This window comes from Crinia signifera, chromosome 1, assembly GCF_055691185.1.
Source record: "Crinia signifera chromosome 1, ASM5569118v1, whole genome shotgun sequence".
Classification (NCBI taxonomy): Eukaryota; Metazoa; Chordata; class Amphibia; order Anura; family Myobatrachidae; genus Crinia; species Crinia signifera.
The window spans coordinates 421386910-421401930 of record NC_139217.1 but is presented as its reverse complement, the minus strand read 5'-3'; the positions used below and the strand labels follow the sequence as shown (position 1 = coordinate 421401930).

The following is a 15021-nucleotide window of genomic DNA, read 5'->3' as shown; positions in this document are numbered from 1 at the left end:
TAAATACATATGATATGTGTGCCGGGTGCCCAGCTCAGTGCTATAACTTACATCAGCACTGCAGCAGGGGTCCTGTCCCAGCTCAGTGCTACTCATACAGTTTAAAACAGGGCAAGTGCCCTTGTTCTGAATAACGGCCAAGCACGGATAGTTAACCCCTTCAGTGCTGTAGCCGCCATTAACCCCGTGTGCCGGGCTCTCCGGCCACACTAGGACACGCATTAGTACACGCATACTGCTCACTTCCACTACACCCGTAAGTACTGTGGATATTTCAAATTGAGATGAGGGGGTACTCATAAATTAAAAGTCTAATCAAGGGGTACAGGAGATAAAAAAGGTTGGGAACCACTGGTGTAGGGTAACAGTGTTGGGATTTGAAGTGTTGTGGTGGATGCCGGGCAATATTGAAATCACCCAGTTTCCATAGCGACCAAAATGCTAAAGCTTTGATTCAGCATTAGAGACATACTGAACATTGCAATAGTCAGACACAGCGGATAGCTGCTGAGCCTGACTATTGCTGTGTTCTGCTTTTTTGTTACATTTATATTACATTTGGTCCTCTTCCTTTGGGAATGAGACCCTCACACCTACTGAGCGGATAGCCGCTGTGCCTGACTATTGCTGTGTGCTGCTTTATGGGCACATTGTCCTCTTCCTTTAGGGGTGTGACCCTTGCAGCCACTGAGCGGATAGCCGCTGTGCCTGACTATTGCTGTGTGCTGCTTTATGGGCACATTGTCCTCTTCCTTTGGGAATGTGACCCTTGCAGCCACTGAGCGGATAGCCGCTGTGCCTGACTATTGCTGTGTGCTGCTTTATGGGCACATTGTCCTCTTCCTTTAGGGGTGTGACCCTTGCAGCCACTGAGTGTTCCACTATATGTTACATTAGGTTCTCTACCTTTAGGAATGTGACCCTCGCACCCACTGAGCAAATAGCCGCTGTGCCTGACCATTGCTGTGTTCTGCTTTATGTTACATTAGGTCCATGGAGTGAAAATATCTTGGACTATTTCTTGAGCAAGGGTCTCATAGATGCCAAAGATGGAAGCGAGATAGTCTGGGACCATGCAGTAAACAGCCAGGAGAAGTTGAATGGAGCCTTGCAGAGTGAGTATTGTGACAAGACATGGAATATCATTACACACATCCTGTACCTGTAACTAGAATTAAATAGCCCTCCTCAGAATGCAAACATTACTGTAGCTTACACCTTGGGAATGCTGTTATAGAAAGAAATAAGTAGGTATAGAGCAGTGAAATACAGTTTTAATGATTTAACATGAATCATTTTAGTTAATTGGCAGTAAGGAGAAGTGCTATAATTTCCATAGCACAGGTTAACCTCTAGCCTAATGTGTAACTTTTATCTAATACATTTTATTTTGCTCTGTCTTTGTATGTTACTAGTTTGTTTGTGTGACCTCTAGCATCAGCACACATATGTACAGTTGTACTGAGAAAGAAGGTTATACCACTTTCACATAGCAATTGCCAGGTCGGACCCAGATTCTCAATCCCAGCTCAGGCACATTTAGTGTTCATTCTAGCACCCGCTATCTTTGAAAACCCACGCAGTTCCTGTTCCCTGCCTGGGGTTTCTCTCTCTGCTGTGGTGTTTCTAGCACAGGTCTGGTTTGCATATTAGTGCTGATATACAGACCACACTGTGCTAGAAGCACTACAGCAGACAGCAACACACCAGGCAAGGAAGAGGAACTGCATGGGTTTTCAAAGATGGCGGGTGCTAGAATGAACACTACACATTCATATTACATCAGGGCCACCCATTATACACAGGACGGCCTGGGTTTAACCATTCGTATAACCTTGGTCAAATTTCCGGTTTGGCCGACCCAGGTTACTTCCACACCACACCTCCACCCAGCAATAATCCAGGGTTTGAGGTGCGATGTACAAGGGCGAGTCCACCCTACCTTGATTGGAACAATTCCATGAAGAAAAAGTTTAGTGTATTGAAACCACTTTCTAGATTGGAAGTTAAGCAGTTTGAAAACTGTTGTGGAAAAAAGTCCAAAAAACTACAGTTTAGCAAACTGTCCTTTAGTACATTTCCAGCTTGATGTGCTGATTACCTCAAGTGTACTGTACATCTCCCTAAGTTCTGCAAGTTAATATGAGGTGTGAGGAATGCTTTGCATTTGTGTGGTATACATCCTAGCTTCCAGTGGTGGATTCAGGGGGGGGGCACCCGGGCACGTGCCCCCCCCTGTCATTCATTTTGTAGCCGAGGACCAGGGCTTTCCAACGAGCCCATGCCTATGTCTCTAGCCCCCCGGGAACCGGAGATATCGCCTGGCAAAGCTGTAACATTTTTTCCCCATAGGATAATATGGGACCCGTCAATTCCGACCCCCACCCGGTTCCGACGGCTGCCAATTCCCCCCCTGGCATCACAGGAGCTTGAGGTTGATGTCATTCAATTCCAAATCGCTGGTCCTTCAATATGATACCAGGATGGTCCATATCGGTCAATCGGTTCCAGAGATATAGCGTGTAAATCGATTTTTTTATTTTTGAAATGTAATTTCATGGCTGTTCATGTTCTTTGAGGGCAGATTACTCTGGAACCAAACGTTCCAGTTTTACTGGACCAAAATCATTCAAAGCCCACTCAAAAGTTCTTCAATATAATACTTGTCTCATGTAAATGGGTCAGTTAGTTCCGAAGATATAGCCGGTTAAATGAGATAACTGGTTAAAGGGGGGGGAGGGGAGGTTTTCTATCCCCCTCACACCAGAAAATGCAGGGACTAGGCTGGTGTAAAAGGGGCCAACCTGGGAATGCATTTTCTGGTGTGAAATGGGTATTATTTCAAATAGCTGGGACCTGCAGTGCTCGGAATACAGTCAGGCTCTGCCACTGTCAGTGGCTATCACTTCTGCCTGGCGGCGGCTGTCCCCCATTTACCACGAGCATGTATTCCCCGTTGGCAATGAGCATGTAATCCCACATGGCAATGAGCACGGAACCTCTGGCAATGAGCATGGAACCCTTGGCAATGAGCATGTAGATAAGCAGCACTTACTGTATGTAGCATAATTTTTAATAGGCATTATGGTGTTTGGCAAAATACATAATGGACATCATGCTGTGTAACTTAACGTGCAATGGACATTATGGTGTAAATGTTTAATGCGCGCCTTTGGTGGACAATGTCCCTGTTTATCAAGCTTATTGTGAATTTTGTCTTAATCTGTGTGGCATTATGTGAATTTTGGCTCAATACGTGTGGCATTATGTGAATTTTGGCTCAATCCATATGTCATTTTATGAATTTGGCTCAATCCGTGTGGCATTATGTGAATTTTGGCTCAATCAATTTGGCATTATGTGAATTTTGGCTCAATCCATGTGGCATTATGTGAATTTTGGCTCAATCCATGTGGCATTATGTGAATTTTGGCTCAATCCATTTGGCATTATGTGAATTTTGGCTCAATCCATGTGTTATTATGTAAATTTTGGCTCAATCCATGTGTTATTATGTAAATTTTGGCTCAATCCGTGTGGCATTATTTGAATTTTGGCTCATTCCATTTGGCATCATGTGTTAGGGGCAAGTATAATGGGGTCTAGTATTTTGTTGCATAATGTGTAGAAGTTGTATATGGTGTTGTACACTACACTTAAGGACATGCCCCCTGTTGAGTGGCCACACCCCTTTTCCAGAGCGCGCCTTCTGCACGCGCACAACTACATCCTTCGCTTTTGTTGCCATGGTGGGCCTGCGTACTTTAAATGCCAGGGCCTATTTTTAATCCCATTGCCACCCTCTCTCTGCCGCTCTCTTAGCATGTACACTGGCACCACTAACACTGGCCCTCCCCCACCTAAACCCTCTTTTATCATGGTGCCCCCCCTGTCATTTTATCCTGGATCCGCCCCTGCTAGCTTCCACCACACTGTTACATATAAATAGTAAAGGAGGAAGGAATAGTTGGGTAACGCCTCTTACCCAGGCTGTATGACTAGTATAACCGGTACAGATTAGAACTTGCCGTTACTGCCAAAAGCTGTTCACTGGTTAAGTAGAAAATGTAAATTAAGCATAATATTCTTTATCATTTGTAATCTGTTTTAACTTCACATGCACAGGTGATGTCCATATGATCGAGGCAGATGTCCTCCTTCGGGGGTCAGCTGGCAGGGAGCCCATCATGGCACATCCTCCTGAAACGGACAGTGACATAACTCTCAAGGATTGGCTGGCTGCAGTCTCTGCATCTAATAAAGGCATAAAGCTTGATTTTAAAAGGTAAAATTTCCTAAACCGGCAGATAAAGCAAGCTACATTTGTTTGATACTTACAGATTAATTGGTAACTTAGAGGTAGATTTATTAAGCTCGGTGAAGTGATAAAGTGTCTGGTATTTATCACCGGCCAATCAGCTCCTACCTGTCATTTTTCAAACCAAGCCTGTAACTTCACAGTTAAGAGCTGATTGGCCGGTGATAAAAAACAGACATTTTATCACTTCACCGAGCTTAATAAATCTGCCCCTTAATATCTAGGGTACAGCTGTGTCCTCTGCTGCTGGCACTCTGCATGCCAGGTCCCGTGAGACTATGCTAGCGCCAGGCGTCTTCTGAAAATGCATCTTAGTTGCTACGTGATCCCACAAAGGAACACCAGGGGACTGTCCTTATTAATTTGTTAAATGACACTTGTATATCTGTGGTATGGAGTCTCTGGTTTTTTTTTATTACTAAAATGGGAGTTCTATTTAATATGGGATGTTGCCCATAGCAACCAATCAGAATATTCTTATTTATTTAGCACCTTCTAGAAGATAATGAAATCTGATGGTTGCTATAGGCAACATCCTATCTTCAATTTAATTCTCATCTTAGTAAATAAACCCCTCTGAATCGGGTGGCAAATGACCTCCCGACAGTCGGGCCGCTATACCACACCCTCTGAATCTGCTCACAGTGGGGCAGATGTATTAAGCCTGGAGATAAAGTGAAATGAGATAAAGCACCAGCCAATCAACTCCCAACTGTCATTTTCAAACACAGTTCATTGGCTGGTGCTTAATCTCCATTCAATTTATCTCCAGTTTATCTGTTCTCCAGCTATAATGTAGCAGCCTCAGCTTTTTTCCAATACAGGTTCCATAGTGCTCCTTATACAGTCACACACCATTTATACAGTAAGTATACAGTAAATTCATCAGCACAGTCTCTGGGTGAGATTTAATAGGATGAGAGATTCAGAAAGTGAGAGATTTGGGAAGAAATCTCCAGTTTTTTTAAAGCGGCAATCATTTACACTGCAAAACCAGTTTGATTTTGCAGTGATTTTGCCGCTTTAAAAAAAAACTGGCAATTTTGGTACTTGTGTAGTTTCATGGCTCCACCGCTCTAGCTTTTCTCCTAACTGTTCTCAGCGCTACGTTACTAGCGTAGCGTGTGCCACTCTAGCTGTTTTCATTGCAGCGCTACGCTATCAGCGTAGCGTAATGTACACGCTACAATTGAGACACTGGATTCAGAGCTAATGCGTCTGAATTTGGTAGGGTGTAGGGGTACATAGAGGTGCACTGTGCAAAACATCCTAAACCTGTTCACAATGACACATAACAGCTGTCGACCTTGTAAATTCCACTATCCACGCCAACCCGAAGCGTGGCGAGCGGCGGTGGTACGCGTCCTACGACCTTTTCATACCCCCACTATCCACGTCGGCGTGGAGTCGAGAATAGAAAGTGTGGCGAGCGCAGCGAGCCACCGAGCCCGAAGCGTGGCGAGCGCAGCTTGCCCCGTGAGGGGACGCGGACACCTGTGAAGCCCGCGAGGGGACGCGGATACCTGTGAAGGTATCCGTGTCCTCTCGCTGCGCTCGCCACGCTTCGGGCTCGGTGGCTCGCTGCGCTCGCCACACTTTCTATTCTCAACTCCACGCCGGCGTGGATAGTGGGGGTATGAAAAGGTCGTAGGACGCGTACCGCCGCCCCTCACGGGGCTCGCTGCGCTCGCCACGCTTCGGGTTGGCATGGATAGTGGAATTTACAAGGTCGACAGCTGTTGCGTCAACTAGTGCCATTGTGCACAGGTTTTAATAGTGTACCCTTAGACCCAGCTAAATTTAGAGGCTTTAGCCTCTAAATTTAGATGTACCCCTACACCCAACTTTTGCGTCTGGCTTTAGATGCCCCAACACCTTAGCGGCTTCGAGATTCAGACGCATTAGCGTCTGAATCTAGCGTATACATAGCGCCTAGAGCGGTGTGCCGGGGTGTGTAGTTTACAAGCCCCGGCACGTCAGCGGTGTGCCGGGGTGTCCACTTTAACATGCCCCCCGTTGTCAGCGGTGCCCAGGCGCTGCCTATTTCACTGTGGAACTACAAGTACCACAGTGACCTGTCAGTGCCTGGGCAGCGCGCTGCTGCTGGCCGGCCGCTACGCTATTAACGTAGAGCTAGAGCGGCACGAGCACAGTCAGACAGCGCTAGAATGGCACGCGCACAGTTAAACAGAGCCTCTGGCAGGCTGCCAAGTTTCTGTTACAGACTGTGCGCACGGTGGCGCCGTGAAACTACACAAGTACCGAGATTTCTTCCCAAATCTCTCACTTTCTGAATCTCTCATCCTATTAAATCTCACCCTCTGTGTGCATCCTAGTTTGTGACTAACTCACTTTTGGCAAATGAGACGCTGAAGATCGCAGAGTTGCCCAGGATCTCACGCCAGGGACCTTGCGCTACATGCTGTACTGAGGATAGATGTATAAGCACATATCTGCATATTGTACTGTTCTCTTATCTTTATTAGGCACCACAAGAGTTCATCAGCACAGTACAAGCATATATAACTAATGCTGGCCACACATCAGACCAACTTTCCTCCAACCATCCAACTAGTTGCTTGGATGGATTAAAAATATGGTACTAGATGGGAACAAAGGACAATCAGAAATCTGCTCACAAACCCAGGAAAATGGACAAAAACATTCAGTCAAATTGTTTAGATCAAACAAGTGTAACTACAGTACCGTGTCTGAGCGACAGTTTTTGTCCTTTTCCAGATTTTGGGAGCAAATTTCTGAAGTAAATATTACATTTGCTCTCATCCAGTACCATATTTTTATTCCATCCAAGCAACTAGTTGGATGGTTGGAGGAAAGTTGGTCTGATGTGTGGCCAGCGTAAGGTAAACATAAGTACATATTAATCTGGATTGCTCTAAGGGGAACTCTGTATTAAAAAGCCCATACGCTTCTACAGGCAACAATGTTTGATGCATCCCCTCTCATCATAGCCCCGTAGAATTCTATGTGAACTGACTGTTGTTGTGGTTCATACATCCTGCCCACAGTCTTTCTTCAGGGGGTTATCCCAGGGGGATACGGTCGTATTGTCAACCCGACTTAGGTCGACACCGTTGGGTCGACAGGCAGCAAGGTCAACAGGGTTCTATGTCGACATGAGTAAAGGTCGACAGGTGTCTAGGTCAACATAGGTTTAAGTCGACAAATGCGTTAGGTCAGGTCGCGAGGTCGACATGGGTTTTTTCACTGTTTTTTGAGCTGACATGTGCCGACAGGCGGTATTTCATGCCCTACTATCCACTAGGGCGTAATGGGTGAATAAAATAGTGTGGCGAGCGATGTGAGGGGCTGCGGTTCATTTCCATCTGTCTCCATGTCGACTGTGTCGGCTTTTGGGTAAAAAAAACAGTGAAAAACCATGTCGACTTTGCGACCTGTCGACATAACCCATGTCGACCTAACACATTTTTCGACCTAAACCCACGTCGACCTTTTCCCATGTCGACCTAGACACCTGTCGACCAAGAACCCTGTTGACCTTGCTGCCTGTCGACCCAACGGTGTCGACCTAATGACTCTCGGCCGAAATTGGGTCGACAATACGATCCACACCCATCCCAGGACTAGTGCTCATCTGTAGATTTCGTAATGATCAGACCTGGCCAGGGTCAATTCCTTGTGATATTTGCGTATTACATATTTGCGTATTACAATGTGAATCCTATGAACATAAAGTCTTTAGTCTAGCACTGGGAACACTCGTATTGCTCCTCTGTTAGATAATCAGTTGACCCTAAAGATTATCTCTCGCATTTTTATTTTTATCTTCACGTTAGATTTGGTACTTGTTTAGTTTCACGGCGGCAGATATATCGCATGCGATTGGATGCGATTTGATGCGATTTTGCACCTGTTCATAACCCCACTATCAACTGCGCATGGAGATGATTCTATATAGTGTGGCGAGCGCAGCGAGCCACCGAGCCCGAAGCGTGGTGAGCGTACGCGGATTACTTTACATGTATTCCGTGCCGAGCGCAGCGAGCCCCGCAAGGGGACGCGGAATACATGTAAAGTAATCTGCGTCCCCACGCAGGGCTCGCTGCACTATATAAAATCAACTCCATGCATAGTGGATAGTGAGGTTATGAACAGGTACAAAATTGCATCCCATCCCATGGGTTTGCGATTTATCTGCCGCCGTGAAACTAAACAAGTACCTTAGATTTTTAGTCTAGCAAGAGTACCTGCGCTCAAGGCCCAGGCCTGGTTTCAAATGTCCATTTAATACATTTTTAAGATATTGTAGCTTTATCTAAAACTCTGCAATCTTCAGGATATACCATAAGGTCCATACACACTGGGCGACTATGCCCAGCGTGTATGGACAGCGATGATGTGCGGGGAAAGCAGCTCAGTGCATACACACTGAGCGGCTTCCCCCTGCCCGGCGCCGACGTAGGGGGGGAGGATGACGTTGCATAGCGCAGCGCTATGCAAAGCCATCCTGAAAGCCGTCCTGGTATAACCAGCAGATGAACGGCTTTCCCGGCGATGTTGCGGGAGCCGGGAAAGCCGTTCGCCTAGTGTGTATGGGCCTATAGTCTTAACCTATTTCCAAAATCTCTGGATGACCTAGTCAGCACCTATCGTTTATATTTGACATTTATTTGCAGCATTGTTAATGAAATACAGATACGCCTCTCCAATTATACATTTTATTTATGATGGTAATGTGGTGTTCCTAATAATAGCACCCAGTGTACAAAGGGCCTGATTCATGTTTGTAAGTAAACAGGAAATGCTCTACCATAAGTCAGCCTTAGGCAGCTGCCTCACCCAGATCGCTGGGATCTGGGTGAGGCACTACCGAGTCTGCCTATCGCAAAATGAAGGCTGTCTATGAGGAAGGCGTCCTTGTTGTACTTAATACAGGTGGCAGCTGTGGAACTTCTAAGATGCCACTTTCAATTGAGGGGCTGACAAATGGGTATTGGTGAAGTGTGGGGTTGGGAACATTAGATTGAAGGTTTTCGCTAGGGTGCTGAGAAGCCTTACACCGCTCACTATAAGTAAAGCAAGAAACTGGGTAAAACCATGTTATGCTGAAGGTGGGGCAATGGGCATACGTAACATGCAGAGATAGTTAGAGTTGGGTGGGGTATAATTAAACTGAAATCTAAGTTGCAATGTAAAAAAAAGGATCTAACATTCGTGAGCTACACACGAAAGCAGCCAATATTTACCCTGCATAAAAAAATACAAAGCAGATATTACAAGTATCTTCTTTGGGCCGTATTCAATGTGGCCGGTGAGGGGGTTAAACGGTGAGGATCACTGAAAACAAGCGATCCTCGTCGTTTAACCCACGTGCCAGCCATTCACCGGGGTAATCGGGCTTCCCCCAAACAGCGAGGCTTGCAGCTAATGCAGGGGGCCTGCTGCATTTAGCTGCAAGCCTCACTGTTTTAGTGTCTGCATACGCCGTTTCACCCTCGCTACAAAAACCAAGGGGGAAACGGTGTGGGCAGGGTGTCTGTTGAATACTGACCCTGTGAGCTGTGACAGCGAGCAGGCAGCACTGCTCGCTGTCACAGCTCGCAAAAACCATTGAATACACCATTTAGTCCAGTGGTTCTCAAACATGGTCCTCAGGATCCCACACAGTTCACATTTTTCCAGGTCACACGGAAGGCACAGGTGTACTCATTACTCACTGACACATTTTAAGATCCACAGGTGGAGCTAATTATTTTTAATTATTTCACTTGTGATTCTATGAGACCTGCAAACTTGCACTGTGTGCGGGCCAGAGGACCGACTTTGACAGCTTGTGTGTTGGTCAAAATTCTATTCTGTAGAATACTGGTCTATGACAGGTGAGGCACATCCTCCCGACCTACCTTGTCCGCACATCCCTGACTCACCAATAGTCATCACATTTCCAGCAATATATCCTGCTGCACCTTTGTGTAATGCCCACATGAACCCTTGGGAGTGTGTGTGTGTGTGTGTGTGTGTGTGTGTGTGTGTGTGTGTGTGTGTGTGTGTGTGTGTGTGTGTGTTTGGGCTCTCGTATATCCCCAGACATTTAGCTAACCGCATCTCCCTGATATAGTGATAGTTTACAGGGTTTATCTTCCCTTCAAAAATACTTCACTATTCTAGTCCAAAGAAGGCAATTTCACAGGTTTAATAATACAAATACTCTGTTTTATTGTAGAGCATGTAGTGCTTGTTTCTCAGTCCTTCATTACTTTTCTCCCTGAACATATTAGACCCTTTGATTATATTCGATTACATCAGGGTCCCATTAAACATTTGATGCTCTTACTCTTTTTAATTGTGTGTGTGTAGTTTTAATGAAATAGTTATTACCTGAGAGTTCTTTGAATAATTTTAGACTCAAATTCACGTAAATAATATAAGATAAAACATAATCAGTTTATGCACTGTGGTGTATTTAGTATATGTATATTACCTACAGGATGAAATAAAAGTCAATGTTCTGTCTATAGTTTAAAGTCCTGAGATGCTGTATATACAAAGCAACTGCTAATGAGATCGGAGGCTTTTTACAGTCCTTATGGTCCCCATGCCAATCCCTTCCTTATTAAATCTCTATATCCTCATCCTGGAAGAGTGCTCTATCAGGACCTGTACTAATCTGGTGCTATTATACAAGGATGAGTCAAAAATGACCTGCACTTCACTTACAGTAAAGTCCCATACACACTGGGTGACTTTGAGCTGAAAGTCGCTCAAAGCAGCAGGTTTGAGCGGCTTTCAGCTCAAAGCCACCCAGTGTGTATGGCCCGGCAATGAGCGCTGCTGCACGCTCCCGCAACATTGCCGGGAAAGCTGTTCATCTGCTGGTTATACTGCTTTCAGGACGGCTTTGCATAGCGCTCCACTATGCAATGCCGCCCCCCCCCCCCCTCCATCAGCGGCGGGCAGTGTGTATGCACTGAGAGGCTTTCCCCGCAGCGATGACAGTGGTCATCGCTGTCCATACACGTTGGGCATAGTCACCCAGTGTGTATGCAGGGCCGGCGCTACCCACTCAGCAGCTCCTGCAAAGCAGGGAGGCGCCATGATGACAAGGCACTGTCTCCCTCCCTGCTCTGCTAAAGCTGCCTCAGCCCTCACGGTCACTGCCTCCTGCACGCCACCCACAGCGCCTGTCTGGCAGCGGGCAGGTGGCAGTATAAAGAGCTGCTCCCTGCACCGCGAGTGCACACAGCCTGCACACCGCCTGCAGTGCCTGCCTGACAGCAGGCCACAATATGGAGAGGCTGATCAGCTCCCTGCACTGCGCACACACTGTCCTCCTCCTGCGACCTGCCCCCTCTTCCTCACGGACACTTGCGCTGAGGCATGTAGCGCTGTCTGTGAATGCCTGGATGATATGTCCTGTCCAGATCCGCCCCCTACCCATTGCTCCCTGCGCCTGTCAGCTGTAAATCAAATAACGAACAGGCAGCAGCGCCGCCATTCCTTCCCTCTTCTCAGTATGCTGTGCCTGTGCCACTGCCAGTCCTCAACACTCTGCCCCCTCTATCTCCTCCCCTCTTCTTCCATCTCCTCCTTCTCTCCCCTCCTTTCCCCCTCAGTCACTAGAGGGGTGTAATCAGCGTCCTGCCTACGCAGATAGAAGGGGAGGGACTGCACAAGAGTTAAACAGCAAAAGAACAGAGTCTTATTATACATGTTTATAACAATTTTTTTAATAATTTAGATTTTTTTATATGAATTTAGACACTTTTTAAATAATGGGCTGGGTTATGTGCCTAAAGGTGGCCATACACGCTGCAATAGCTGCGTGCGATGCGATTTGCGCTCCTGCACAGTACAAAAAGTATGTGCTGCAAATACTTTTTGTACTGCTTTCGCATCGCATCGCACACACACGACGTGCGATGCGATCTAGCACATAACGTATGCGATTCTAGCAGTGTGTATGGGCACCTTTAGTGCCTGCAACATTTTGCGGACACAGCACTGAGATGGTGTAGGCATAAATGTACATGCACCCGAGATCCTCCATAGGATCGCATGTTGCATATGCTCCCACACTCGGGCTGCAGCTTGTTGCAATGGCAATGTGAAAGGGCACAAAATTTATGGTGTGCAGGAGGGCGCCGGACACCCTAGCACCGGCCCTGTGTGTATGGACCTTTAGTTCACTGACTGCCCCTCTTGTGATTTGCGCAAAAGAAGAGCAGCCTGCAGTAATTCATTTTTTGTGGTCTGAGGTAGTGTCTGGGGCTGATATTTATCAAAGAACTTGTGCAGAGTGAGGAGAAACTGTGATTGTTGTGTTCTCAACAGTGATAGAGACATCAGGTTGGTAACTACTCTAGGCTGGTGGGAATATAATTAATTCTGTTTTGGAAATGTTAAGTTTGAGGTGGCGAGAGGACATCCAAGATGAAATGGCAGAAAGACAATCAGAGACACGGAGCAATACTGATAGTGACAATTCCGGGGAGGATAGATAGATTTGAGTATAATCAGCGTACAGGTGATACTGAAATCCAAAAGAGTTGATTAGTTTCCCAAGTGATGAGGTATAGATTGAGAAACTTGGTGCTGTGATACTGCATAATATCCGAGATTGTTGCACATTCACATTCAATAGGATATTGATGGCTTCCACAGCTAATAATTCCATACCGCGAAATCGAAATTCAGTTTTACCACTTGTGCACCTAATCCCTCAGCCCCTACAGGCTATTTGTGTACACAAGATTCTCTAACCTTGTGTTTCCATGGAAATGTTTATTGCAAGCCGTCTATTGTTTCCTTGTGCCCCCCCCCCCATCCCCATTTATTGTGTTCTGATTTTTTTTTTAACAAAATAGTTTTTAATTTAAGTTTTTCTTACATAGGTAAAGGTACATAGAAACTCACAAGCCTTTAATGGTAGGACCTAACTAACTTGTGAGTCTCACAAATTACAACAATATCCGATCCATTTTGTATTTATAGAAACACAAATTATTGAAATATTTTGTGATGATCTGTCCTTTTTAACACAAAACACCATTTATCACCATTTATCTGTATCCTGCTACAAATAGTGACATAAATGCAGAAAAATCTAGTCCCAGTAGATTATCTTATTACTGTGTGAAGCCACAAGGAGGCGCTAGTCATCTTATCCTGTCCATTCATAAGATGTTCTCGGGATCCAAAACTGAAGTAAAACGTGAGGTACAACAATCATTTTTTAAGAGTTCTGCTTCCATCTATAATGATCGCACTGCGTTGACAGGTTCCTTAAGTAAAGAATATGTGGGCTGAGCTAAATAATTTTGCAGAAAGTGTAGGTGTTTTGTGAAGGTTTTTAGTCAAAAAAGAAAATGTCACTTTTGAAATTAATCCCCTAGAAATTCCCTAGTGCTCTTAATAGACATTATGCAACTCCAAATTATATAGTGTTTAAATTTTGATCAAAACTGCAGCCCACGTTCATCAGAGCCTTGTAGCTCAATATATAGGCCCACTGGCTGTACTAGAATGTAGAAAGTGGACGTGAGACATTAACGTGTCTGTATCTTGTAATATGTTCTATGGTGGGAATGAGTTTGAGGTTCCCTATGCAGTTGCTCAGCAGCCATTTATGTTACTTCTTTCCTAGATGTGGTCTTTTGGTAGAGGTGCACCTGAAGATAAACCTTATTATACCCTTGTGTTAGATAGAATTAATGTAGGGGCAGTGCGGATGGTGTCATTAGTTGATGGTGTCATTACTGCCTCACAGCACTGAGGTCATGGGTTTTATTCCCACCATGGCTCTAACTGTGTGGAGTTTGTATATTCTCTGCGTACTTGCATGGGTTTCCTCCGGGTACTCCGGTTTCCTGGTAGGTTTATTCGCTCCCAACAAATTAACCCTAGAATGTCTGTGTGCGTGTATATGTGGTAGGGAATATAGATTGTAAGCTCCACTGGGGCAGGGACTGAATGTTCAAATTAACCCCTTACCGCCGCAGCCTGTTTTTGCCTTCCTGACAGAGCCCTTTTTTTCAAATCTGACATGTATCACTTTATGTGGGGATAACTTTTTTTTGCTTTTACTTATCCCAGTGATTTTGAGATTGTTTTCTCGTGACACATTGTACTTCAAGTTAGTGGTAAATTTTGGTTGATACAGTCTGTGTTTTTTTGTGAAAAATACCAAAATGTCGTAAAAAAATTTAAAATTTTGCAATTTGCAAAATGTTAAATTTTCTGCTTGTGAGACAAATAATCATACCACTCAAAATAGTTAATGACTAACAAAGACCATATGTCTACTTTATGTTGCCATCATTATTTCAACCTCCTTTTAATTTTTTTGGACACTAGGAGGCTTAAAATATGAATAGCAAATTCTCAAATTTTCAAGAAAATTTCAAACACTGATTTTTTTAGGGACCAGTTCAGTTCTGATGTGACTTTGAGGGACTTGTATGTGAGACACCCCCATAAATGATGCCATTTCAAAAACTGCACCCCTCACAGTATTCAAAACAGCATTTTGGAAGTTTGTTAACCCTTTAGGTGTTTCACAGGAATTAAAACAATGTGTAGGTGAAATTTCAAAATTTCATTTTTTTGCAGATTTTCAATTTTAATACATTTTTCTAAGGAACACAGTAGATTTTACTAGAGAAATGTGACTAAAAATTGATTCCCCCAATTCTTTTGTTTTCATAAATATCCTATATGTGGCC

At 44.9% G+C, this 15021-nt stretch overlaps 1 protein-coding gene across 1 annotated transcript in view; it reads left to right on the top strand.

Annotated features, from left to right (window-relative positions):
• Positions 1–15021, top strand: part of FAM151B (family with sequence similarity 151 member B) — a 66858-nt gene that overhangs the window by 19837 nt on the left and 32000 nt on the right. Inside the window, exons 2-3 of the mRNA XM_083151864.1 lie at positions 990–1115; positions 4126–4285. Of these exons, the coding sequence (XP_083007990.1) occupies positions 990–1115; positions 4126–4285 (286 nt within the window). The remainder of the gene's footprint in view (positions 1–989; positions 1116–4125; positions 4286–15021) is intronic.